Raw genomic sequence first — 27,315 nt, 5'->3', positions numbered from 1 at the left:
GATGCGGGGGGATCTGGCTTATCCTGCAACCGCAACCGCGGGAGGAGCTGACTGACCCCAACACCGCCGAAGCGGGAGGGGTACAAAGCTGCCCTAAAGCCGCACGAAGCGGGAGGGAGTGCCGGCAGAATTTATGTCTCAATCCAGCCCCGTAAAACGGAGGGGAGAGGAATGCAGCAGCTCACTGTAACACAAAGTCGTCTCAACTCTTGAAGAATCCAAGTGAAAGAAGAACTTGAACACGAAGTCCTCCTGAAGTAACTGAAGGCTAAACTTGAACCTAAAATTCAACCAGAATATAAACAGTACAGATATCTGGGAGGGGCTATGGATTGATCAGCTATGATTAATGGAAAGAAAATTATCAGGTATGATTATACATAATTTTACCTTCCATATCATCAAGCTGATCAATCCATAGACTGGTGGGATGTACCGAAGCAGTACTCACCCAGGGCGGGACATAGAAATCCCTGACCTCAACACTGAAGCTCCAAACCGGGCCTCCGCCCGTGCAGCCACAGTCAAACGGTAATGCTTGGAGAATGTATGAGCCGAAGCCCACGTTGCCGCCTTGCATATCTCTTCCAAGGAGACGGATCCGGCCTCTGCCATCGAGGCCGCCTGAGCTCTCGTGGAGTGAGCCTTCAGCTGGATAGGCGGCACCTTCCCCGCGGCCACATAAGCCGCTGCAATGGCTTCCTGGACCCATCCTGCCACTGTAGGCTTAGCAGCCTGCAGACCCTTACGAGGACCTGCAAACAGGACAAACAGATGATCCGATTTCCGGAAATCATTGGTCACTTCCAAGTATCTGATGATGACTCGTCTCACATCCAGATATTCAAGAGCGGAGTACTCCTCTGGGTAGTCCTCCCTACGAAAGGAAGGGAGACAGAGCTGCTGATTCACATGGAAGCGAGAACCAATCTTGGGCAGGAAGGAAGGCACTGTGCGAATAGTCACTCCTGCCTCAGTGCACTGCAGAAAAGGCTCTCGACATGAGAGCGCCTGGAGCTCGGAAACTCTTCTGTCTGAAGTGATAGCCACCAAAAAGACTGCTTTCAACGTCAGGTCTTTCAGAGATGCCCTCGACAAGGGTTCCAAAGGCGGCTTCTGCAATGCTCTTAGCACCAGGTTGAGATTCCACGCAGGCACCACTGAGTGCAGAGGAGGGCGCAGGTGATTAACTCCCTTGAGAAAGCGCACCACATCTGGCTGCGAAGCCAGGGAAGCACCCTTCAGGCGGCCCCTGAAGCAAGCCAGAGCCGCTACCTGGACTTTAAGGGAACTGAGCGACAGGCCTTTCTCCAGACCTTCTTGCAGGAACGCCAACACTGAAGAAATTGGAGCAGTGAAGGGAGAAAGTGAGCCTGCTTCACACCATGCTGCAAAGATACGCCAAACCCTGGCGTAAGCAGTAGAAGTAGAGCGCTTCCTCGCTCTCAGCATAGTGGCGATGACCTTGTCTGAGAAGCCCTTCTTCCTCAGACGCTGCCGCTCAATAGCCAGGCCGTAAGACCAAAGGGAGAGGGATCCTCCATCACCACGGGACCCTGATGTAACAGGCCCTGCTCCACTGACAGCCGCAGAGGATCGTCGACTGAGAGCCTGAACAAGTCCGCATACCAGGGACGTCTGGGCCAATCCGGACCCACCAGGATTACCCTGCCGGGATGCTTTGCCACCCGGTCTAGCACCCTGCCCAACATGGGCCAGGGCGGGAACACATAGAGGAGCTCTTGTGTCGGCCACTGTTGGAGAAGAGCATCTACTCCCAGGGATCGAGGGTCCCGTCCTCTGCTGAAAAAGCGCGGCACTTGGCCATTGGCCGATGACGCCATCAGATCTAGGCTCGGCTGGCCCCAGCGCTTCGTGATGTCCAAGAACGCCTGAGCAGATAGTTGCCACTCTCCGGGCTCCAAGGTATGGCGACTGAGAAAGTCCGCCTTGACATTCATGACTCCGGCAATGTGGGCCGCTGAAAGCTGCTCCAGGTTCGCTTCCGCCCACTGGCAAAGACTCATAGCCTCCTTGGCTAGAGGGGCGCTCTGGTACCTCCCTGGCGGTTGATATAGGCCACAGCCGTGCATTGTCCGACAGGACCCTTACAGGCTTCAACACGAGTACCGGGATGAACTCCAATAACACCAAGCGAATGGCTCTGAGTTCCAGGAGGTTGATAGACCACTTGCCTCTGCAGGAGACTAGAGCCCCTGCGCTGTCCTTCCCAAGCAGTGGGCTCCCCAGCCCATCAAAGAGGCGCCTGTCGTGACGACAATCCACTCCGGGGTCACCAGAGGCAATCCTGCAGACAACTTGTCTGTCTGCGTCCACCAGCTCAGCGCCTTGCGCACTGCTGGGTCCACGGGAAGGCGCACAGCATAATCCTCCGACATCGGAGTCCAGCGCAGCAGCAGAGATAGCTGTAGTGGTCTCATATGAGCCCTGGCCCAGGGCACTACTTCCATCGTGGCCGTCATAGAGCCCAACAGCTGCACGTAGTCCCAAGCCCGAATAGGAGAGGCTACTAGGAACTAGTCCACCTGAGCCTGAAGCTTGACAATCCGATTGTCCTGGCAGGAACACTCTGCCCACTTGGGTGTCGAATCGAACTCCCAGATACACCAGGGACTGAGTCGGGGCGCAGCTGGCTCTTCTTCCAGTTGATGATCCATCCCAGGGAGCTCAAAAGAGCAACTACCCGGTCCATAGCTTTGCCGCACTCTGCATAAGAGGGGCTCGGATCAACCAGTCGTCCAGATAAGGATGGACTTGTACTCCTTCCTTTAGCAGGAAGGCCGCTATGACCCCCATTACTTTGGAAAAGGTCCGCGGAGCAGTAGCCAACCCGAAAGGGAGGGCTCTGAACTGGAAGTGTCGTCTCAGGACTGTAAAACGCAGAAAGCGTTGGAGAGGAGGCCAGATGGGAATATGCAGGTACGCTTCCTTGATGTCCAGGAAGCCAAGAACTCTCCTGCCTTCACTGCCGCTATAACAGAGCGGAAAGTCTCCATGCGAAAGTGCCTCACTTTCCAGGCCCGATTGACCCCTTTGAGGTCGAGGATAGGCCAGACAGAACCTCCTTTCTTTGGAACCACAAAGTAAATGGAGTAACGTCCCTTGCCAATCTGATTTTTTGGCACCGGAACGACCGCACCCAGGCGGATCAGGTTGTCCAAGGTCTGCTGCACTACCACAGCTTGACCGGAGACTTGCAGGGAGAGAGTACAAACCCGTCTCTTAAGGGTTGGCAGAACTCTAGCTTGTAGCCGTCTCTGATGACTTCCAGCACCCACGCGTCTGAAGTTATAGTGGTCCACTCGCCCAGAACGAGGACAGCCGTCCTCCAATCTGCACTGGGGCGTGGACCAAGGCCCGTCATTGGGTACGAGACCTGGGGGAGGACCGGAGGGAGCACCTCCGGGACGGCGGTCTCTGCGAAAGGAATGCTGCTTGGGGGAGAAATTCCTCTTGAAGGAAGAGGGGGCAGAGGAACCCGACTTGCCCGGGCGGTATGGAGGTATCGGGACGAGTACTAACCCGAGCCCTGACCTCTGGTAATTTCTTGCCCTTAGACGTGCCGAGATCGGTCACGATTTTGTCCAGCTCGACCCCAAAGAGCAGCTTGCCTTTAAAAGGCAATCTAGCTAGCGGGATTTAGAGGCGTGGTCAGCAGACCAATGTTTCAGCCAAAGCCACCGCCGCGCAGAGACTGTCTGAGCCATGCCTTTAGCTGAGGCTCTCCAGACATCATACAGCAAGTCTGCCAAATAGGCTAAGCCCGATTCCAGGGCCGGCCATCAGCCCTCAAGGAATGAATCCGAGGGGGAAGCCCGCTGCACCATAGTCCGGCACGCCCCTGGCCACATAGGAGCCGCCAAACTGAGGCCTGCAAACTTAAAGCAGCTGCCTCCAAGGACGACCTTAAGGCCGCCTCCAATCTTCTGTCTTGGGCGTCCTTTAGGGCCGTGCCACCTTCCACCGGCAACGCCGTTTTCTTAGTCACCGCAGTGATTAAAGAATCCACGGTAGGCCACAGATAGGCCTCACGTTCACTCACAGCCAAAGGATAGAGGCGGGACATAGCCCTAGCCACTTTAAGGCTCGTTTCCGGGACATCCCATTGAGCCGCAATTAAGGTGTGCATGGCATCATGCAAGTGGAAGGTTCTAGGCGGAGCGCTTCGTCCCCAGCATAATGGCAGAGCCAACAGGGGCTGAGGGAGAGACGTCCTCCGGAGAGGAAATCTTCAAAGTGTCCATGGCCTGTAACAACAGGTTGGGCAAATCCTCTGGGCTAAAAAGCCGCGCTGCAGAGGGGTCATTCCGCTCCATCCGAGCGGGATCTATCTCCTCCAAGGAATCCGCAAAGGATCGTTGGGAGACCTCAGACACGCTGCCCTCATCTACATCGGAGGAGACAAAAGTCCTCCAAGGCCTGGAAATCAACCCGAGGGCGTTTACCTCTGGGAACCTCAACCTCTTTATCAGAAGAGGGGAGCAGGGGCAGCGTTTTGCATGAGGAAAGCCTGATGCAGCAGCAAAACAAACTCGGGGGAGAAACCCCCCAGACTGTGCACTTCCGCAGCCTGGGCAACAGCCCTAGACGCACTCTCAACCGGCGCTCGCAATAGCGGGGGAGAGACATGCTGCGCATCCAAAATGGCGTCCGGCGCGAAACTCCGTGAAGGAGCCGCGCGGGAAGAACGGCGCTTAACTTTAGCCGCTTTGTGCCGTCGCCCAAATTAAGGGCGTTCATGGCATTAATGTCTCCAACCTCAAGGGCGGCCCCGAAGAAGCCGTCCGAGCCGCGTGGCCGGCCAAGATGGCGGAGGCGAGGAGCGGGGGATGGGCGTTTATGGCGGGAAAAAAACCGCCACGCCGGAGGAACGACCCGGGACATTCATCGGTCACTAAACTATCACCCATCAAGGGCGAATCAGGTTGTAAAACCCCCGCATCCCCTCTAGAAGCGCTCCAGCGATCCGGGGAGCGACCCTTTGCGCCCTCGCCCTCCGACGCCATTGCCACGAGGAGAAGAATCGGGGAAGCCCCCTGCCCGCTATAAAAAGGTAAATTACCTGCTTGCCGCTCCGAGCTGTAACGAACTGGTGTCCCAGTGAGTAGCTGCAATGAACGTTTAAGAAACGTCGAATTAAACGCCTTTAAAGACGTTTAAAAATATATATATTTTTTTTTTTTTTTTAAACGGAGCCAGCGGGAAGGGGGAGAAAAGGAGGGACCTGGCACCACCAGGTTTGCACTTGCTCAAAAGAGCCCTCAACCCCAGGCCTCAACAAAACCTAAGGATTAGGCTTGGAGGCCTAGCCAGAGCTGCTGCTGTGTGTGACCACCACCTGCTGAGATAGAGAACATACTGAGGAGTTTCCGGCAGCACATGACCACATATAGGGAGGCAAAAGTTTGCTCTCTATCTCCACCTGCTGGTAGATGGACACAACCCACCAGTCTATGGATTGATCAGCTTGATGATATGGAAAGAAGAAATTAGAACTTATCTGACAATTTTCTTGAGTCCTTGCAGATGGAGACTGAGAATGACTGACTCAATGACATCAACCTATATAGGGTCCTGTGCAGCCCATAGGCAGCCAGTATCTTCATAACAAAGCAATTAGAGAAACACCCCTCTCTAGATCAGGGAAAAGAGACAACCAACAAACAAAAAAACATTAACATCTCTGGTAACTCAGCAAACAAAGAATGAAATTAAGACTATTGGGCCCCATTCTCGCAGTTCTTACTCCTAGGTTATTTGTGCTCTCCTGTTCATTATCTAGGCAGGTTCTGGACTGGTTTGGAGTTACTCAAGGAAAGAAAATTAGCAGTTAAGATTTAATTTCTCCTTCTTCATTACCCTTCCAGACCAGTCCACATGAGTAGAAGTACCAAAGCAGTATCCATTTTGGAGAGGGGAGGGGGAAGGGCTAGGAAAAGAAGTACCTGCTGATAACACGCTAGCTCCAAAGGCTGCCTCTTGCCACATCTGTAAATCCAGCCAGTAATACTTCATGAACAAAGGCCATGGTGACCAATTGGTGGTCCTACAAACCTCTTGCAGCAGAATAAAGCGAGCTTTTAAGACCGTAGGCACTGATTTACCCCAAATGATATACACTGATGATATGGCCTCCTTACCTATCGGACCACCACCGCTTTCAAAGCTGCTTTTCCTTTCCTAACTTCACCAAAGAGCACAAACAATACACCTTCTGAAACTTCTTGTCTTCAGATAATTAAGGGTCTGATGCACATCTACGCAATGAAGCCTTCCTGAGGTCTGTCCATCTTCTGTCTTCTGGAATACAGGAAGCAAAATACATCAGTTTAGATGCAACAGTGACACCACCTTTAGCAAGGAGGAAATGGATGAATCACCACCATATCCTGAGACATAACTAGATAAAGTTCTTGGCATGAAAGTGCTTGTAACTATGAAATCCTTCTGGCTAAACAAATTGCTACTAGAAAGAATGCCTTTAAGGTGAGATCTTTCAGGGAGACTTCTTTGAGATGCTCAAAGGGTGTGTGATAATGTGTGCCCAGCAGGGTGTGGAGTCCTCAGAAAACACATAGAGGGCAGGGCAAAGGTCAGAAGGAAAGATTTTATTCTATGCTACAGAGAAAAAACATGCCTGTTTCCTCACAGGCTTCTTTCTCTTAGCAAGTCTGTCAAGCTCAGTCCAGTACAAATACAGTCTATGCTTCTCTCTGTAGCCTTTCATAATATGCTTAGTTCTCTCTTCCAGGGCGGGCTCCCAGCCTAGTCCAACCCATGGTCCATTAACACATTCTCCTGGTTTCCCTCTAAACATATGACCCAACAAGAATTTCCTGATTGTAATTCAGGTGTCTCCACCCGTTTGTCTTCCTATACCATGATGGCTGCAAGGGGTCATGTGATGGTTGCGAACTTAGCATACGCCTGGTGTCTCTTCTGCTCTCTCCTAGTCTGCTAAATCTGCTAGATTACCTGCATTTTTTACTAAATAAGATGTTAGTGAGCTCGAGTCGGGGCCTGATAGCTGGTGCTGTTGACAGGGGCATTTTGGCGGTGCTTGGAAAGCACTTGGTGGGGTATGCCCTCCAAGACCCCGCAGCCTGCTAAAGAGCACAGGGCAGCCATGCAGTCAAGATGGCAATGAAAGGAGAATCACCAAAGGGAACACTGTACCAATTAGTGATAGCGCTGCAGGAGGCAGCTATAAAAGAAATAACAAAGAATATGGCTGATATCCTAGAGGACAAACTTTCTAAGTTGCATGTGGCCATAGAAGAGCTCAAGGAGAGTATGACTGCGCACACAACGCACATCCAGCAAACGGAGGAGAGAGTCTCCCGACAGGAGGATACCACCTCAGAGATGACCACTAAGCTTAACACTATGGAGAGCTGTTGCAATACTTTGGAAAAGCAAGTCAATTACCATGAAAACCAAAGCTGCTGCAACAATATCTGCATTGTGGGCCTACCCGAGACGGTAAATGAGCAAGAACTTTGAACTCTGGTGGAACCCTGGATCCCTCATGAACTGGGTCTGGAGGTAGACGGCCAGAGGCTGTGGATTGAGTGGGTTCATTGTGTAGGAGCACTGCGTGATCAGAATGCTTGATCCTGCCCAGTTGTTGCCCACATCCTTCATTATGTGGAGAAGGCTCAGCTCCTGGCAAAATACTGCCAGCACAAAGAGGTAATGTTCCAGGGCTCGAGGCTTTTGTTATTCCAGCGATGGAGCAAGGCTCGACGTCCAGCAACGGAACAAGGCTCGACGTCCAGAGATGGATCAAAGCTTGATGCCCAGAGACAGAACAAGGACAACATTCAAAGAACTGAATAAGGCTCGACGTCCAAAGACAGAGCCAGGCTCAATGTCAAAAGACTAAACAAGGCCCGACGTCTAGAGATGCAGCACTGACCAAAATCTAAAGACTAGACAAGGCTCAACATCCAAAGATGGAGTAGACTCGACAACAAGAGATGGAGCTAGGCTTGACATCCAGAGACGGAGCAAGGCTTTACGTCCATAGGTGAAGCACTGACCAACAACCAATGACTGGACAAGGCTCATCCAAAGATGGAGCCATGTTCAACGTCCAAATACAGAGCAATGCAATCATTGAAGCCTACCGGGATGACACCAATAAGCGAAGACCAAGTATGCTGGCCATTCAGCTAGCAGGAAGCTGCTATCAGGCAGCAAATCATGCTGCCACAACATAGACCACAAGTTGTCACAATACGGTCCACTAGTATATTCCCAGGAAGCTGCTCTGAAACAGCCTACTGGGAGCCAACAAAAGCCATTACAGGGGTTACAATATACCAAAGAAGATGCTACCCCAAGAGCCGTAACACTCGATCAAGTCTGCAAGCAGCTGGAACCCATAGATTAGAAGATTCTGCCACCACACAGGTTACCAGGGTGCTGGCAAACAGAACTACAATAATGCCACCATACACCCCCTAAGGATGCTACCAGAGCACAGCATAAAGTGTACCTCCAGACCAGAATCTGTAAGAAGTTGGCAGTCATAGTCCAGAAGGCGCTGCTACTTACCAAGGTACTGTCTCTTAAGGAAGCAAAAGAGAAAGAGTTGCCAAGGCACCATGCAGGTTACAGGGTAGCTAGTTGGAAGCCAGAAAAGAATGTCACTCTGTATAGCACATAATGAGGTTGCCAAAACTCAATCTCCTGCACTGCAAAGAAAATTAGGATTCTGAAACCCCCACAGTCCAAAACAGGCTGATGTACTAAATACAAAACCGTGTTACTGAGCTAAAGCTGTCCCTACACAGAAACTAGCCAAGGGGAAAAAAAGGTAGAGAACCCATGTGAACCTAAGAGACAAAGCCAACAGCCTTGAAGACTGCAGTAAATTCCAGAGGAAACCGCTGGAAGAGGAACACAAGGGGCTAAGTGCCCCAGGTAACCAGTGTTACCAAAACCAGTGATAAAAAGAAAAAAGATCAGTGTTGCAAATCCCCACCTAGGGAAGAAGGCCCAAGAGCCAAAGAGGCTCAAAACAGCAAAATGAAATATGTAGGAGATGCGAGACCAATTCAGCTGCGAAAGTCTTAAACATAGAACTCTAACATGTTCAGAACTCAAAGAGAGAGACAGCACTCTTCCAGCCAATGGACTCGTCAGCCGCAAAACAGCCATTAAAAGCTCCACTTTGCGGGTTTTTAACCTCTGCCACGAAAACAGAAGTGCAGGCCACGACTCTCCAGCCACAGCTGAATGTCTCCAAGGACCTGGCCAGGGCAGAACTCCCAAGGGTAGGTTCTTCCACCAAAGGGAACCAAAAGAAACGCAAACCGTCTAAGATCCCAAATCACCAGCAACCACAGGAAGACATAGCAACTGTCAAGCCCCGAGGCCACACTTTTTTTAAACATTGTGGATACAGGAATCCAAAGTGCGGTGGCAAGGAGTGTCACCAAATGCCACTATTTCAGCAATATCCCGGGGCTGAAAGGGAGAGCATGGAAAAAGAGACCGGCAAGGGTGGTATGCAGCCAGGAGCTTTGTTCTGTAACAGCCACCGCTCCAAGATGGCAGCCGGGAGCACTCAATTGGAGCACGGCCTGCCAAAAGGAAAGAATCTTGCTGAGGTAACTTCTGAACAACGTGGGAAGGGGTCCCGAGCCAGAACGGCAAAAGGGGAGCCAGAGGCTGCCACAAGAGGGTTCCAAGGCAATAGAAGGTTGTTTTTTTTTTTAAATACGAAGGGCCGTGCAGCCGCTAGAACGGATCTGAGGAACAAACAGAACAAAATCATACTGACCTGCAATCCGACAGCCCAGAGACAGGAAACGCAGGTAACACAGGGTGAGAGGAAATGGTGTAGGTAGGTTGCTGTTGTTTGTTTGTTTTTAAGAGGCAGGAATTCAGGGACCATGTGGCAGATGAACAGCGCAGGCCCCGACCTTAGAGGTGTAATGCAGGGTAGGAGGGGGGAAGGACCTGGCACCACCAGGTGTACCCCAAGAGACTGGCACATCCACACCAAGACCCCCAGCTCAACTGAACCTAAGGGAACAGGTTAGGAGCAAGCACCAAACCAGAGCTGCACAGGAGATGTCCATCCACCAGCTGAGATAGAGAGAATACTGAAAGTGAGGCTGCTGCATGGGATACCTTATGAGAGAGCTCTAGCGTTCTCTCTATCTCCATTTGCCTGTAGAGGGACATAACCCACTTGTCTCTGGATTGATCTGTGGGACACTATGGAAGTGGAACATGTGCAGAGTGCCAGATTCAACTCTGGCCACCTTGTTGGGCAGACTGGATGGACCATGCAGGTCTTTATCTGCCTATATTTATTATGTTACTATGTTAAACAAACCCATGCTCAAGTGCTTCATATCACTCTTTCTTTCCCCAACAATTGCTGCTGGAGAGAAAGAGCGGGATGCAGCAGAGCATAAGCACAGGACAGCGGCACAGTGCAGAGGGAGAAAATGCTGAACACAGGACAGAAGGAGTAGAGAAGGGAGATGAGATGCTGCTTGTCTTCTGCCCCCCCCCCCCCCAAATGATGGTATCCTAGGTAGACATCTGGCCCACCTAGTCTATATATTTTGGCACCTCCCCAGTCCTCCCTAAGTCCCACCATAATTATGTCCAGATCATGCCTCTTCACAATTTGCACATGTAAATCCTGCCTTTCTAAAATTCAGTTTTCTATGTTTATTTGATTTGCACATGTAAATGCTGGGATTTATATATGCAAATTGTAAATAAGGCATCTAAAATAACCACCTACAAATATAATTGATTCCATTTATATGTGGAGTCTGCTGAGTCATGCCATTCTTTTTTTCTACATGTAGTGTTTTGAAACTACTGCTCACACAGTATGGGGCAGCAAAAAAGTCAGTGCAAGAATATTAGGCACCTAGATGAACCATAATTCTTGTGCCGGCTCCATGTTTGTCAGATTCTTTTGTTACATGCTCGGGAAATGAAACATTCGGGTCTGGACATTCTCATTTCCTAGTGTTAGGCCACAAAATGAGTTGTCCGGTCAAAGTTAACCAGTGGCTAATATCCAGATCAATCTCTAAAGGTTTTCTCTCTTTTTTTTATTCTATGGAAAAAAATACTTAGTAAACTGGGTCCAGAGTTTGTAAGTCATTAGAACGTTCCTTAACGTCAACAGCAGTTGAATCCAGACTTGTGGGTCTATAGCAGGTATAAAGTGCTGAACTGCACTGTCTTATAGGATGGAATGCTCCTTGGTCAGTCAGTATTCTCTATCTCCAGCAGGCGAATGGTTGGTCTCTCACGAGCTCCTGGTCTTATCTGTTGGCAGCTCCTGTTCTGGGTCTCTCCGGTGTCCCTCCCTCCCCCACCCTTCTCCTTTCTCTCCAACCCTTTCTCCATTCTCCTTCATTGCTGGAAAAAAACTAAAACAATTGGGCATAATTCTTTAAAGCCCACAGCCTTGGCTGCATGAGAGATACTGGTTTGGGCCACTATAAAGGGCTTAGTGATGGAGAGGATGCGAGTGTGTTTCCAGCAGGACTGAGTTTGACAGGCAGGACTCCCAATGGTTGGCTCTCCCAGGGTGAGTGTACCTTTACATTTTATTTCACCTTTAGGTCAGTTGTGGTTTTACTTTTGTTTTCTTTACAATGGCTGCCAAAGTTGTTAAAAGCTGCTCCGACTGTGGGAAGTGGAGAGCAGCACTGGGAGAGTGTCCAGGTGGCTGTGCAGGCTCTCCTCTGGCAGAAGGGGCCGTGTTCAGGGAGGCCTCAATAATTTCCCATGTGGAAGAAATGCAGGCTCATTATCCTCATGGGGCCTTTTTAACAGCAGCGCAATTCGGAAGCAGTGCTTCTAGCGGCTCCTTTACCCTGCACTGCTTCAGAGGTCCTTCAACACGTCAGTCACTCTGGGAGTTTCTCCGTGGGTGGGGTCTTCTGACCCCCCTCCTCTCCGGGTTCATTCTGCTGTTCCATAATGCCTATATGTTAAAGAAGTCTGGTAGGGGAACTGACAGTTCCTTTTTAGCTCAGCCTTTGGAGATTTCTGGCTTGTTCCCTGCCTCAGTCTCCACTGATAGACAGACCCTGCCCCGAAGAGATGTTTGCACTCCAGCTCAGAAGTAGGGTCTATTGCTCCCCTCTCTCCCTATCGTTCTGAGGGAAGTCATTTCAGGGCAGTCCCTTTCTGCATATCTAGATTGTAAGCTCTTTGAGCACGGACTGTCTTTTTTGTGTATGGTGTACAGCGCTGCATATGCCTTGTAGCGCTATAGAAATGTTAAATAGTAGTAGTAGTAGATGCATGAGAATTAGAGGAGGGGAGCTATTTACAGAGGACTCTGATGATCCCACTACAGTGTGGGTGTTTTCATAAAGAGGAGTTGCCTTTCTTTATACCTAAGGCTCACCAGGTTCTTAATATTTCTTCTTCTGATCCTGCTACACCTGCATCTGCCCATCTTAAAATGGCGAGTACTAGAATATTGTTTCTTTTCCAGTGCATGAGGCTATGCAGGAAGTAATTTCTGCTCAATGGGTCACCCCAGCCATTGCCCTTTAAGTGGCAGCAGCTATGTCACTTCTTTACCCCATTTCCACACCTGAGCTGGAAAAGCTACATTTGCCTAAAGTGGATTCACTGGTGGCAGCAGTCACCAAAAGGTCACGCTGTCTGTGGTGAGTTAAGATTTTACTTATGATTCCAGAGTTGGTTAAATGCTGTTCCTAGCGTGGGAGCCAGTGAACAGCATCAGGGCAATGCACCACATATATTAGGTCCTCTGAAGGGACCTATTTAGTGTATTCATATTCTTAGATACCTTTTCATTTACAGAGCTTTGGGTCCCCTCAGTTTTTTTTCCCCACAGACGGCAGTTACTTAAAAAAAAAAAAACACCCTGAAAGTTTTCCTCACTTCTTTTGTGGAACTTTTTTTTGGTTACCAGAACTCTATTTGTATGGACAGCACAGGAATTCCTTTTTTTCAGCATCTTTACAAAGGAGATTAGTTTAGTTAGGCTTAGTGCTGTTGGCTCCATGTTTCTGTAGAAATGTTACATATTGTTATTTTCTGAGGCCATGTTGTCTCTTCTGGTCTCTGTGGAGGGGCATAATCGAACGGGAGCGCCCATCTATAAGGGCACCCATGTCCGGGGCCAACCCCGGGAAGGGGCGGAGCCAACCGTATTATTGAACAAGATGGGCGTCCATCTTTCGTTTCGATAATACGGTTGGGGCCGGCCAAATGTCAACATTTAGGTCAACCTAAATGTTGAGATAGCCAGACTTAGAGATGGCTGGCCTCGGTTTTCACCGATAATGGAAACTGAGGCCGCCCATCTCAAAACCGGCCAAATCCAAGCCATTTGGTCGTGGGAGGAGCCAGCATTTGTAGTGCACTGGTCCCCCTCACATGCCAGGACACCAACCGGGCACTCTAGGGGGCACTGCAGTGGACTTCATTAATTGCTCCCAGGTACATAGCTCCCTTCCCTTGTGTGCTGAGCCCCCAAATCCCCCCCAAAACCCACTCCCCACAACTCTACACCACTACCATAGCCCTTATGGGTGAAGGAGGGCACCTACATGTGGGTACAGTGGGTTTCAGGTGGGTTTGGGAGGGCTCACATTTACCACCACAAGTGTAACAGGTGGGGGAGGGATGGGCCTGGGTCCGCCTGTCTTTAGTGCACTACAGTACCCACTAAAACTGCTCCTGGGACCTGCATACTGCTGTCATGGAGCTGGGTATGACATTTCAGGCTGGCATAGAGGCTGGCAAAAAAATGTTTTTAATTTTTTTTAGGGTGGGAGGGGGTTGGTGACCATTGGGGGAGTACGGGGAGGTCATCCCCGATTCCCTCCGGTGGTCATCTGGTCAGTTTGGGCACCTTTTTGAGGCTTGGTCCTGAAAATAAATGGACCAAGTCGGCCAAATGCTCGTTAGGGGGCCGCCTTTCTTTTTTCCATTATCGGCCGAGGGGCGCCCATGTGTTAACCATGCCCCCGTCCCGCCTTCGCTATGCCTCTGACAGCCCCCTTAAACTTTCACCGCTCCTGCGACAGACTGCAGTTGAGGGTGACCAAAATTGACTTTCGATTATGCCGATTTGGCTGCCCTTAGGAGAAGGGCGTCCATCTCCCGATTTGTGTCGGAAGATGGGCACCCTTCTCCTTCGAAAATAAGCAGGATAATAACCATGGAACCTCAGAGCTGCCATGGTGGCATTTTCTCCAGGTGTAGTGTTTACAGCAAATTGTTTTATTCTGGAAGGTGCTGGCTTTCAACCTGAAGTTTAAAGATTCAAGGCTGTGGAACTCAGTTCTGTTTCAAATGGGACATATTTTATTTCATTCTTCCCATATTGCTTGCTTTGTCAAGCAGTTTATTGTATAACTGGACAGCTAGCAAATATTACAGAGCTACTTCAATTTAGATAAATAGCTTAATGATTAAAGCAACTAGCTGAGAGTAAGCACAGAGATCTACAGGTTGATGTTTGAAGTCCCACTGCAGCTTGCCACCAGTAGTGTACAATGGTACAAACAGCCACATTCTGCTACACCATATAGCTCTGGTTCTCAGCCACATTAGTTAGTTCCAATGCAAGCCATGCCAGCCAATTCTTGACCCCCTCAGAAAGATAGCTCTGGTTTAGGCACTGGACAGCTAATGTGGCTTCTAAGTCACATTTAGTAAGCTACCTTTTAGAGGTAAACTTTTGTTTGGGGAAGATAGAGAAGTTGGGTAAAGACCTAGGGGACCCCAAGTCTCAGAGGCTGCCAAAGGTCAAGTCTAAAGATTCTTTTAAATCCTCTCAGTCTCGTCTTAGGTTTTGCAATACCAAGTGCTACAGGCCAGGCAAACCTAACTTTCAGAGTTCCCACTTCAACAAAGACAAGTCACCTTTCATGCTGACAGAACTCTGCTTCAAACTCCAGGTCTACCAATGCTTTCTGCATCTCCCAATGATGGGGTCTCGGTTCACTCCTTGGGTTTCATAATAGCAGAACACCTCTCCTGGTTCCATGAGTGGACCAAATTTACCTCAAACCAAAGCAAGGTTACAAACTGGAGTTCTCCAATTCCACTGCAGATTTTTTCTTAGAATCTCCACTCAAGCTCCGGCCCAAATGTCAAGAAGGTCAAACCACCTTGCAAAAGCTTCTTCATTTAGGCACAGACGAGACTGTCCCCAGTTGCAATTGGGAAACAGTTTGTAGTCCTAAGAAGGGAGCTTGCTTCCACCTGAGTTTGGAGGACTTCAAAAGAGTCAGAGTTTTAAAGGTTCAACATTTCACAAAGGGAACACTGTAGTCTGTAATAGTTTCAATCTAGCAGGGAGACTTTCTAACCTCTCTGGATCTCAAGGAAGCATGCTTTCATAGTACCATTTCCCTTTTAAGGGCAAGCTGTTGTTTAGTGAGGACTTAGTGAAGTTGGTGAAAGATCTGGGTGACTCACAGATTCAGCATCTTTCTGAGGTGCTATCGTCCGGGGCAGCCTAGTTTTAATCAGAGATCTACATGTCAGTCCAAGCAGGGTTTCGGAACTCCAGGCTTTGTCCTGTTGAGATCCTCTGGATTTCTCCTTAAGGGTTGACAGGGGTGCACAGTTCCTTCTTTTCTTCCTAAGGAGGTTTCTGCCTTTCATCTCAATCAACCTTTGTTTCTTTCCACTTCCATGTCGTTTGCCATGCACTCCTACACTATTTGGAAGTGACCAATAGTTCCATTGGTCAGATCATTTGTTTGTGCTTTGCTCAGAACCTCAGAAAGGTAATGTGACTTACAAAGCCATGCTACCTCGCTGGGTCAAGGAGGCTATAGCATCTGCGTATTTACTAGCAGGTAAACCACTTCCAGCCACATTCCGGGTGCCTTCTACCCCAGCTGTCATGAATTTCTGGGCGGAAGCCTGTCTGCTCTCTCTGGAGGAAATATGTAGGGTGGCGACATGGTCTTCCTTGCATACCTTCTCCAGACACTACCATTTGAATGTCTACGCTCAGATGCGTCTTTTAGAATATTGGTGATAGCAGTGGGAGCTTCAGGTTCCCACCCTACTTTAGGACTGCTTTGGTACATCCCACAAGTCTCTGGATTTATCTGATGCTGACGCTAAGGAACGAAAAATTATTTCTTACCTGATCATTTTCTTTCCTTTAGTCACAGCAGATGAATCCAGAGGCCCGCCCTATTTTTCCAGCGGTTCCCGTTGGTTAGTTCTCTGTTGGAAATTGTTGCTGCGTTTTTATATTTTAGATGGACTGTAGTAATCGGTTTACGTGTTTGCAGTTCTTGGTTTATCACTTTTCCCTGTGGGGAAGGAGAAATTTTATAATTCTGTTTGCTTCTGCTTTGTTATGAGAAATACTGATTGACCAAGGAGAATTCCATCTTATAAGACAGTGCAGTTCAGCGCTCTCTATCTCTACCTGTTAGTAGATGGTCACAATCCACAAGTGTCTGGATTCATCTGCTGTGACTAAAGGAAAGAAAATTATCAGGTAAGAAATAATTTTTCAATACAAAGCATAGGTCACTGAAAAAACTGCACTTTTCTGCAGAAATACATTAGATGCACCATGCAAAATAATACAATTTTGGGGGGAAGCCTTAAACATTTTAGCTTTCTGCACTGTTACAGGAGCAAAAAGACACACCTATTTTAATTCAGTATACACTAGTAAAATGCATGTTTTCAAGTGAAATTTTAAGAGAGGGCAGAGTGGAAAAATTGTCTTTTTTTCATTATATATTATGTTTCAATATATATTCAACACAATAATTGTATTTGAATAAGAAAATACAATCAAAAATACAAAAGTATATCAAACTGATAATCACAATAATTTAGTCCACAATATGGAAAATTGTCTTTTATAAGGGAATAGTCATGTCTCTGGCAGAGAGAGATTTGACCACATCAGAAACAAAATGATTATACTACCTAAAAGTCATCTTCACCTAATTTACCTCTCCATTGGCCCATGTGAATTCTCCATATCCAACTTTTATATCCAATATAAAGTTTCCTTTGTAGGTAGAACCATCCTCCCATTCAACATAGTGCAAGTTATTGCTGGAACATTTCACTATTTGTTTAACAGCATCCATTTCTTCTTTGGCTACACTGAAATCCAATTCAGAAAGGACGAGGTATGTTATTAAAACTACTACAAACTGAAGAACAAGCATTTCAGAGTCACATATATCACACCATTGGTTTGAAAAGCTGCCTTAATTACTGTATGAATGAAACTGTTTCAAAATAGCTCATTTGTTATCTCCAGCCACATTCTAAATTCTTGCTGGACTTTATCAAAGAGAACAAGAAATTATAGCAAAGATGGATGCTTAGAGGACCTTTTACTAAACTGTGGTAGGGTTTTGGATTTACTGCATGTTAACAGCAAAAATTAATGTGTGGTAGGTGCAAAGCATGTGCAGTAAATGAGGGAGCATGCCCTGTATTTACTGCACAAGGCACACAGTGCACAGGTAGCGTGTTACACGCCTGGGTCAGAGGTAGCCCTCCACATTATTGGCTATGCATCTAATGTGACCCTGGTGCCAAATGTCAAAATGATAACTACCTGTGTCTTTGCCACGTTTCCAGTCCCCTCCTGATCAACCAATTACATGCTCCTATACCTTCCCAATCAGACATCCTTTCTGATCCTTCCCCACCTCCCCAGATCAGACATTCCTTCCAATCCTTCCCCATTTCCCCCGACACCCACTGATCAGACACCTTCCAATCCTTCTCTATCCCCCTGGTCAGATACCTTCTGATCTTTCCACCCCTTCCCCCTGGTTATGTAAGAACTCAGTCCCCTTCTGGCATTCTGATGCTAATGGGACCCAAACTTTAAAGCAGAAGTTGGTCAGGAGGGGAGACCTAGAAGGGAAGAGAGTGGGGGATATGGTTATTGATTTCACCCATCAATAAGGTTCTCAATGTTCTTTTACTTATCTGCTTTATGCCATATACTTGAATTAATCTTCTAATAATGCCCAACTCTCAGACTATTTTACAGCTCCTTTATACAGATTTAAAGGGTATTTTTGTATAGGATCTGTCAGACAACCGTATCACCACCATTCAGGCTACCATGGTGGTTACCTCTTCTCTCACACTCCCCGCCCAGTTGGCCGCGGTGGAGGTGTTGGGTTACTACTCTCGCCCTCCTGTAGTTTCCAACCCCTCCTCCTACCGCAGTCTCACTGTTTCTCATCCTTTGAAGCCCACTCCATCCGGCTATTCTACCCGCTACCTCTCAGAGTGGCAGTCATCTACCGCCCCCCTAATAAATCCTTCTCTTCCTTCCTTACCGACTTCGATGCTTGGCTCTCTGTTTTTCTTGAACCCTCATCTCCGTCTCTCATTCTCGGAGACTTCAATATACATGCTGATGACCCATCCGACCCTCTTGCTTCTAAGTTCCTCACCCTAACATCCTCCTTCAACCTCCAGCTGTGCTCTACCACCCCTACTCACCGTGACAGCCATTGTCTTGACCTCGTCCTCTCCTCATCCGGCTCACCCTCCAATTTCCAAGCTTCAGCTCTTCCTCTCTCCGACCACCACCTGATCACATTCACACTTCTCCACCCCCCCCTCCGCCCCGCCCAACCTTAACCACCACATCCAGGAATCTCCAGGCCATTGACCCCCTCACCTTATCTGCTAGTATCTCTAATCTCCTCCCATCCATCATGTCCTCCGAGACTGTCGACAAAGCGGTCTCCGCTTACAATGCCGCTCTCTCCTCTGCCCTTGACACCCTCGCACCTTCCACCACCCGTCCCACAAAGCGTACTAATCCCCAGCCTTGGCTGACCCCTTGCATCCGCTACCTTCGCTCCTGCGCACGATCTGCTGAACGCCTCTGGAGGAAATCTCTTACTCATCCAGACTTCCTTCACTATAAATTCATGCTATCCTCCTTCCACTCCTCCCTATTCCTTGCAAAACAGGACTATTACACCCAATTGACCAATTCTCTCAGCTCCAACCCCCGTCGTCTCTTCGCCACCCTTAACTCTCTCCTCAAGGTACCCCCCGCTCCCACTCCCCCCTCACTCTCTCCTCAATCACTGGCTGATTACTTCCACGACAAAGTGCAAAAGATCAACCTTGAGTTCACTACCAAGCCATCACCCCCCACCCCCCCTCTTCACCCATTAACCCTCTCCCTCAACCAACCAACCCAGGCCTCCTTCTCCTCCTTTCCAGAGATCACTGAGGATGAAACCCCCCGCCTTCTTTCCTCCTCGAAATGCACCACCTGTTCCTCTGATCCCATCCCCACCAACCTACTTAACACCATCGCCCATACTGTCAACCCCTCCATTTGTTGCATCCTTAACCTCTCTCTCTCCACTGCAACTATCCCTGATACCTTCAAGCACACCCTAGTCACACCTCTCCTCAAAAAACCATCACTTGACCCTACCTGCCCCTCCAACTATCGCCCCATCTCTCTCCTACCTTTCCTCTCCAAAATACTTGAACGCGCCGTTCATAGCCGCTGTCTTGATTTTCTCTCCTCTCATGCCATCCTCGACCCACTCCAATCCGGCTTCCGCCCTCTCCACTCGACAGAAACAGCACTCTCTAAAGTCTGCAATGACCTGTTCCTGGCCAAATCTAGAGGCCACTACTCCATCCTCATCCTCCTCAATCTCTCTGCCGCTTTTGACACTGTCAATCACGATCTACTTCTCGCCACTCTGGCCTCATTTGGGTTCCAGGGCTCTGTCCTCTCCTGGTTCTCCTCCTATCTCTCCCACCGCATATTCAGGGTGCACTCTCATGGATCTTCCTCCACTCCCATCCCGCTATCTGTTGGTGTTCCCCAGGGATCTGTCCTCGGACCCCTTCTCTTCTCTATCTACACCTCTTCCCTAGGCTCACTGATCTCATCTCATGGCTTCCAGTATCATCTCTACGCTGATGACACCCAGCTCTATCTCTCCACACCAGACATCACCTCAGAGACCCAGGCCAAGGTATCTGCCTGCCTATCTGACATTGCTGCCTGGATGTCCAACCGCCACCTGAAGCTGAACATGTCCAAGACCGAGCTCCTCATCTTTCCACCTAAGCCCACTTCTCCTCTTCCCCCACTCTCTATCTCAGTTGATGGCACCCTCATCCTCCCCGTCTCATCTGCCCGCAACCTCGGGGTCATCTTCGACTCCTCCCTCTCCTTCTCTGCTCATATCCAGCAGACTGCCAAAACCTGTCGCTTCTTCCTTTTCAACATCAACAAAATTTGCCCTTTCCTCACTGAGCACACCACCCGAACTCTCGTCCATGCTCTCATTACATCTCGCCTCGACTACTGCAACTTGCTCCTCACTGGCCTCCCTCTCAGCCATCTATCCCCCCTTCAATCCATTCAGAACTCTGCCGCACGTCTTATATTCCGCCAGAACCGATATACTCATATCACCCCTCTCCTCAAGTCACTTCACTGGCTTCCGATCAGATACCGCATCCAATTCAAGCTTCTCCTCCTTACTTACAAATGCACCCGGTCTGCTGCTCCTCACTACCTCTCTACCCTCATCTCCCCCTACGTTCCTGCCCGTAACCTCCGCTCACACGACAAATCGCTCCTCTCAGTACCCTTCTCCACCACTGCCAACTCCAGGCTCCGCTCATTTTGCCTTGCCTCACCCTATGCCTGGAACAGTCTTCCTGAATCCCTACGCAAAGCCCCCTCCCTACCCATCTTCAAATCCTTGCTTAAAGCTCACCTCTTCAATGCTGCTTTCGGAACCTAACCTTTCAAACATATAGGTTGCCCCAATCTGCCTGACCTTTCAGATTAACTGTACATTTGTCTTTTAGATTGTAAGCTCTTCGAGCAGGGACTGTCTTTCCATGTTAAATTGTACAGCGCTGCGTAACCCTAGTAGCGCTTTAGAAATGTTAAGTAGTAGTAGTAGTAGTAGTAGTATACTGTGAGCCAGGCACTTTTTATGGTGGGCAGGCATTCCTCATTAATCCTTACATTTATTTCTTAAACTTTCCAATCATTAACTTATTTAGTCCATTATTCAAATTAACACTTAATTTTAAATGCAGTGTTTTCTTCCTTCATTTTCTATTTTTCTAAAAAGCAATCAGTCATCTCGGAGACCTCTTAATCCTACATGAACTCATGTTTCACATTTAATGCTGTATCAAGGCATGTCTCCTTAATCGAAGCTGGAAACATTTCTGTGCTCTCCCCCCCCCCCCCCCCTCCACACACACACACAGAGCATGGACTGTCTCTCTCTATGTCATGTGTTCAGCGCTGCGTGCGTCTGGTAGTGCTATACAAATGTTAATAATAATAATAAGTAACTCTGATACCATATAAAGTGGATATACTTGAATTACTACTACTACTACTATTTAACATTTCTAAAGCACTACTAGGGTTACGCAGCGCTGTACAATTTAACATAGAAGGACAGTCCCTGCTCAAAGAGCTTACAATCTAATGGACAAAAGTACAGTCAGTCAAGTAGGGGCAGTCAAATTGGAGCAGTCTAGATTTCCTGAAACGTATAAAGGTTAGGTGCCGAAAGCAACATTGAAGAGGTGGGCTTTGAGCAAGGATTTGAAGATGGGTAGGGAGGAGGCTTGGCGTAGGGGCTAAGGAAGTTTGTTCCATGCATAGGGTAAGGCGAGGCAGAATGGGCGGAGCCTGGAGTTGGCGGTGGTGGAGAAGGGTACTGAGAGGAGGGATTTGTCCTGTGAGAAGAGGTTTCGAGCGGGAACGTAAGGGGAGATGAGGGTAGAGAGGTAATGAGGGGCTGCAAACTGAGTGCATTTGTAGGTAAGAAGGAGAAGCTTGAACTGTATGTGGTATCTGATCGGAAGCCAGTGAAGTGACCTGAGGAGAGGGGTGATATGAGTATATCGGTTCAGGCGGAATATAAGACGTGCAGCAGAGTTCTGAACAGATTGAAGGGGGGATAGATGGTTAAGTGGGAGGCCAGTGAGGAGTAGGTTGCAGTAGTCAAGGCGAGAGGTGATGAGAGCGTGGATGAGAGTTCGGGTGGTGTGCTCAGAGAGAAAAGGGCGAATTTTGCTGATGTTAAAGAGGAAGAAGCGACAGGTCTTGGCTGTCTGCTGGATATGCGCAGAGAAGGAGAGGGAGGAGTCGAAGATGACTCCGAGGTTGCGGGCAGATGAGACGGGGAGGATGAGGGTGTTATCAACTGAGATCGAGAACGGAGGAAGAGGAGAAGTGGGTTTGGGTGGGAAGACAATAAGCTCGGTCTTGGCCATGTTCAGTTTCAGGTGGCGGTTGGATATCCATGCAGCAATGTCGGACAAGCAGGCCGATACCTTGGCCTGGGTCTCCACGGTGATGTCTGGTGTGGAGAGATACAGCTGGGTGTCATCAGCATAAAGATGATACTGGAAACCATGAGATGAAATCAGTGAGCCCAGGGAAGAGGTGTAGATTGAAAAAAGAAGGGGTCCAAGGACAGATCCCTGGGGAATTCCAACAGAGAGCGGGATGGGGGTGGAGGAAGATCCATGAGAGTGTACTCTGAAGGTGCAGTGGGAGAGATAGGAGGAGAACCAGGAGAGGACAGAGCCCTGGAATCCAAATGAGGACAGTGTGGCAAGAAGTAAATCATGACTGACAGTGTCAAAAGAGGCGGATAGATCGAGGAGGATAAGGATGGAGTAGTGGCCTCTGGATTTGGCAAGGAACAGGTCATTACAGACTTTAGAGAGTGCTGTTTCTGTCGAGTGTAGAGGGCGAAAACCGGATTGAAGTGGGTCGAGGATGGCCTGAGAGGAGAGGAAATCAAGGCAGCGGCTGTGAACGGAGCGCTCAAGTATTTTGGAGAGGAAGGGTAGGAGGGAGATGGGGCGGTAGTTGGAGGGACAGGTAGGGTCAAGTGATGGTTTTTTGAGAAAAGGTGTGACTACGGCGTGCTTGAAGGTGTCAGGGACAGTTGCAGTGGAGAGAGAGAGAGGTTGAGGATATGACAGATGGAGGGGGTGCCAGTATGAGAGATGGTGTTAAGTAAGTTGGGGCACCTTTTTGAGGCTTGGTCGTGAAAATAAAGGACCAAGTAAACCCAACAAAATACTGCTTATCGCTGTTTTTTTTTTTTCATTTTCCGCGAAAGCCGTCCATCTGGTAGCCATACCCATGCCCGCCCATGTCTCGCCTTCGTTTAGCCTGCGACACGCCCCTTTCAACTTTCGCCGGCGAGACGACGGGAAAGCGGTGATGCTGTCAAAAAAGCAGCTTTCAATTATACCGATTTTGCCGCTTTTCCGAAATCGCCAGCCATCTCCCGATTTATGTCGGGAAATGGCCGGTGATCACTTTCGAAAATAAGCTGGATAGTAACATAGTAGATGACGGCATAAAAAGACCTGCACGGTCCATCCAGTCCGCCCAACAAGATAAACTCATATGTGCCACTTTTTGTGTATACCTTACCTTGATTTGTACCTGTCTTTTTCAGGGCACAGACCGTGTAAGTCTGCCCAGCACTATCCCCGCCTCCATAGGCGTAGTTTGACTGTTTCATTTGGGGGGGGCAAAGAATGGGCGGAGCATATTAGCATATCATTTGCATATATAAATATTAAATGAATATGCTAATATGGAGGAAGGAAATGAAATTTACAGGCAAAATATCACAGATGCACATTTCAAAAAGCTGACACATTTCAATTAATAAATTATGAATAAAATACTTTTATTTACCTTTGTTGTCTGATCATTTAGTTTTTCTATTCGCTTTGATCCCAGTGTCTTCTGTTTTATGCAATGTCTTCTTTCCAGTAGGCTTCCCTCTGCTCCCCACCCTCCCAGTCCCATCCATCTCTTGCTCCTTCCCTCTGCTCCCCAACCCTCCCAGTTCCATCCATCTTCTGTTCCTTCCCTCTGCTCACCATCCCTCCGTCCCATCCATCTTCTGCTCCTTCCCTCTGCTGTGCCTGACCTCTCCCAATCCCATCCATCTCCTGGTCCATCCCTCTGCTCACCACCCCTCGCAGTCCCATCCATCTCTTGCTCCTTCCCTCTGCTTCCCACCCCTCCCAGTCCCATTCATCTCCTGCTCCTTCCCTCTGCTTCCCCCCCCTCCCAGTCCCATTCATCTCCTGCTCCTTTCCTCTGCTTCCCACCCCTCCCAGTCCCATTCATTTCCTGCTCCTTCCCTCTGCTTCCCACCCCTCCCAGTCCCATTCATCTCCTGCTCCTTTCCTCTGCTTCCCACCCCTCCCACTCCCATTCATTTCCTGCTCCTTCCCTCTGCTTCCCACCCCTCCCAGTCCCATTCATCTCCTGCTCCTTCCACCCCTCCCAGTCCCATCCATCTCTTGCTCCTTCCCTCTGCTTCCCACCCCTCCCAGTCCCATCCATCTCTTGCTCCTTCCCTCTGCTTCCCACCCCTCCCAGTCCCATCCCTCCCAGTCCCATTCATTTCTTGCTCCTTCCCTCTGCTTCCCACCCCTCCCAGTCCCATTCATCTCCTGCTCCTTCCCTCTGCTTCCCACCCCTCCGTCCCATTCATCTCCTGCTCCTTCCCTCTGCTTCCCACCCCTCCCAGTCCCATCCATCTCTTGCTCCTTCCCTCTGCTTCCCACCCCTCCCAGTCCCATTCATTTCCTGCTCCTTCCCTCTGCTTCCCACCCCTCCCAGTCCCATTCATCTCCTGCTCCTTTCCTCTGCTTCCCACCCCTCCCAGTCCCATTCATTTCCTGCTCCTTCCCTCTGCTTCCCACCCCTCCCAGTCCCATTCATTTCCTGCTCCTTCCCTCTGCTTCCCACCCCTCCCAGTCCCATTCATCTCCTGCTCCTTTCCTCTGCTTCCCACCCCTCCCAGTCCCATTCATTTCCTGCTCCTTCCCTCTGCTTCCCACCCCTCCCAGTCCCATACATCTCCTGCTCCTTCCCACCCCTCCAGTCCCATCCATCTCCTGCTCCTTCCCTCTGCTTCCCCCCCCCCCCAGTCCCATTCATTTCTTGCTCCTTCCCTCTGCTTCCCACCCCTCCCAGTCCCATCCATCTTCCCTCTGCTCCCCCCCCCCCCCGAGGTCCAAGATGGTGACTCCGTTTACCCCCTCTCTTCCTCCCTCCCTCCGGTGCAGGCAACAGTCTTCAGCTTTTTCAGCGTTCCTGGCAGCGGTAGCGTTGTACACGCTGCCTTCGGTCTGCCCCGGAAGCCTTCTCTTCAAGTTCCTGTTCCCACCTATGCGGGAACAGGAACTTGAAGAGAAGGCTTCGGGGCAGAGCCAAAGGCAGCGTGTACAACGCTACCGCTGCCAGGAACGCTGGAAGACTGCTGCCTGCGCCGGAGGGAGGGAGGAAGAGAGAGAGGTAGACGGACACGCTCCTCTCGGTCCGCTTGGCTTCCCTGCCCTCTCTGTCTGCGTCCCGCCCGAAAGGAAATGACGTCAGAGGAAGGCGGGAGCAGACAGAGAGGGCAGGGAAGCCAAGCGGACCGAGAGGAGCGCGTGCCTGCATGTGTTTTTTTTTTTTTTTAAACTAATGGCGCGGCGGCGCCTCGCGTCGTTTGGGGGGGCATTGCCCCCCCCTCGCCCCCCCAGTCTACGCCTATGCCCCGCCTCCCACCACTGGTTCTGGCACAGACCGTGTAAGTCTGCCCAGCACTATCCCCCCCTCCCACTACCAGCTCTGCCACCCAATCTCGGCCAAGCTCCTGAGGATCCATTCCTTCTGAACAGGATTCCTTTATGTTTATCCCCCTATTTTGTGGTCTAAGGAAGAGTATAGAATTACCTGATTGAAATAATTCTTGTGTGTTATTTTCTCTGTATTTCTGGCAAGTTATTTTAGTGCTTGTAAAATTAAGTTGTTATAAATAAATAAATAAATAACTTAGGGCACTATTCTTGCTCTGCCTGCGTAATGTTTTTCTTCACCACCGACAGTGACCGAAAAAACAGCTAGCTTCCTAATTAACCATTAAAATTAACCACCCAATGCTAATTGCCTCGGACCCCTTCGGAAAATGGGTACAGGAGGTCGAGCAGATCCCTCTATATCCGTCTTTTACCTTTTGCCCAGAGTAACTAACATCAATACTGATCTAAGTATTCCTCAATACAGAGTGAGAGATCGTGTATTCATTTCCTTGTTTCTGCCGCAGCAGCTCACCTGCCGGTTTCCGATGTGACCCACTGCAGCTCACAACTCCGACATCAGCTGCTGCTCTTCCGACCTCCTCCTGCTTGGTTGAACACGAGCGGGCACATTGTTACAAGCTGAAACTCCTGCAGCAGGACATTGGGGATACCTAGGTGAAAAAAAGATCCCTCCCTCACCCTCCTTCAGGAGTTTCCCAAAGTCCAGACAACATCCATGGCACGTACCAACATACAGCTCAGGATGATCGAAACCACGGTAACGGTGCACACAACAAGAACATTTCGTCGAGTTAAAATGAAAACGGAGCCAGATCTGTTGTTTAAGCAGCGTGAGACTTCATCCGCAGCATACTTAATCGCTCTGCGAGGACACGTTAGTTAGCTTCTATAATAATGTATCTTGTTTCAGGATCTCTCCCTTTGTAAATAATGGTATGTGTCTTAGCGTCTCCGTTTCCATGGTTACACCAGCGCAGCTTTGAAATTGGATCCTCCAGCCTCACTTTGCTGCTGAAATGTCTAGTGGCTCACCCTGGTTGGAAATAGATCCTCTTGGTTTCTCCCACCCCTCCCCCGTAATATTTCTGGGACAAAGGGCCGACTGGGAGCCCTTTGACAGCCTAGCTATCTTAAATCAGATCCACTTATTGATGGGCTTGTTCTTCCTGCAAACTGCACTACTTTTAGCTACAGTGTACATTAGATTATTGTACCTGAATGTAAGTCGCCTTGAACTTCTGAGAAAGGGGATGAGCTAAAATCCCATTCTTTAACCCTTACTCCTCCCCCACACTTGACTAATCTACTCTTCCAATTTTAGGTTTCCCAAACCTGCCTGCAACTACTATACTTGGGCTTTCAGGATATCCACAATGGATATACATGAGATAAATTTACATGCATTGGAAATTGAACATTACCCCACCGCTATAAAGCAATCTATTTCCTAAATTGAAAATGACATTTCTATAGTCGAGGACCTAACTTATATTACAATTCATTACATCACTTAGAAAACTTTATGCAATGCCATAATGCTTTCCTCCGTATCATGTATGAGTGCATCTTAATGCAAAATCTTTTGTATGCAAAACCACAATGTACTCTTCATTACCTTGTATGTATGCACAAAATGTACTACCA

General features: G+C 49.1%; 1 protein-coding gene across 1 annotated transcript in view; it reads right to left on the bottom strand.

Moving 5' to 3' along the window:
* Positions 1 to 26,383, bottom strand: part of ANKMY1 (ankyrin repeat and MYND domain containing 1) — a 293,230-nt gene extending 266,847 nt beyond the window's left edge. Inside the window, exons 1-2 of the mRNA XM_030217039.1 lie at positions 26,183 to 26,383; positions 16,995 to 17,151 (exon numbers count right to left, since the gene is read on the bottom strand). Of these exons, the coding sequence (XP_030072899.1) occupies positions 16,995 to 17,135 (141 nt within the window). The 5' untranslated portion in view covers positions 17,136 to 17,151; positions 26,183 to 26,383. The remainder of the gene's footprint in view (positions 1 to 16,994; positions 17,152 to 26,182) is intronic.
* Between the last annotated feature and the right edge of the window lie 932 nt (positions 26,384 to 27,315).

This window comes from Microcaecilia unicolor, chromosome 10 (genome assembly GCF_901765095.1).
Source record: "Microcaecilia unicolor chromosome 10, aMicUni1.1, whole genome shotgun sequence".
Classification (NCBI taxonomy): Eukaryota; Metazoa; Chordata; class Amphibia; order Gymnophiona; family Siphonopidae; genus Microcaecilia; species Microcaecilia unicolor.
Note: the sequence above shows the minus strand (reverse complement) of the source record. Positions and strands in the feature narration are given on the sequence as shown.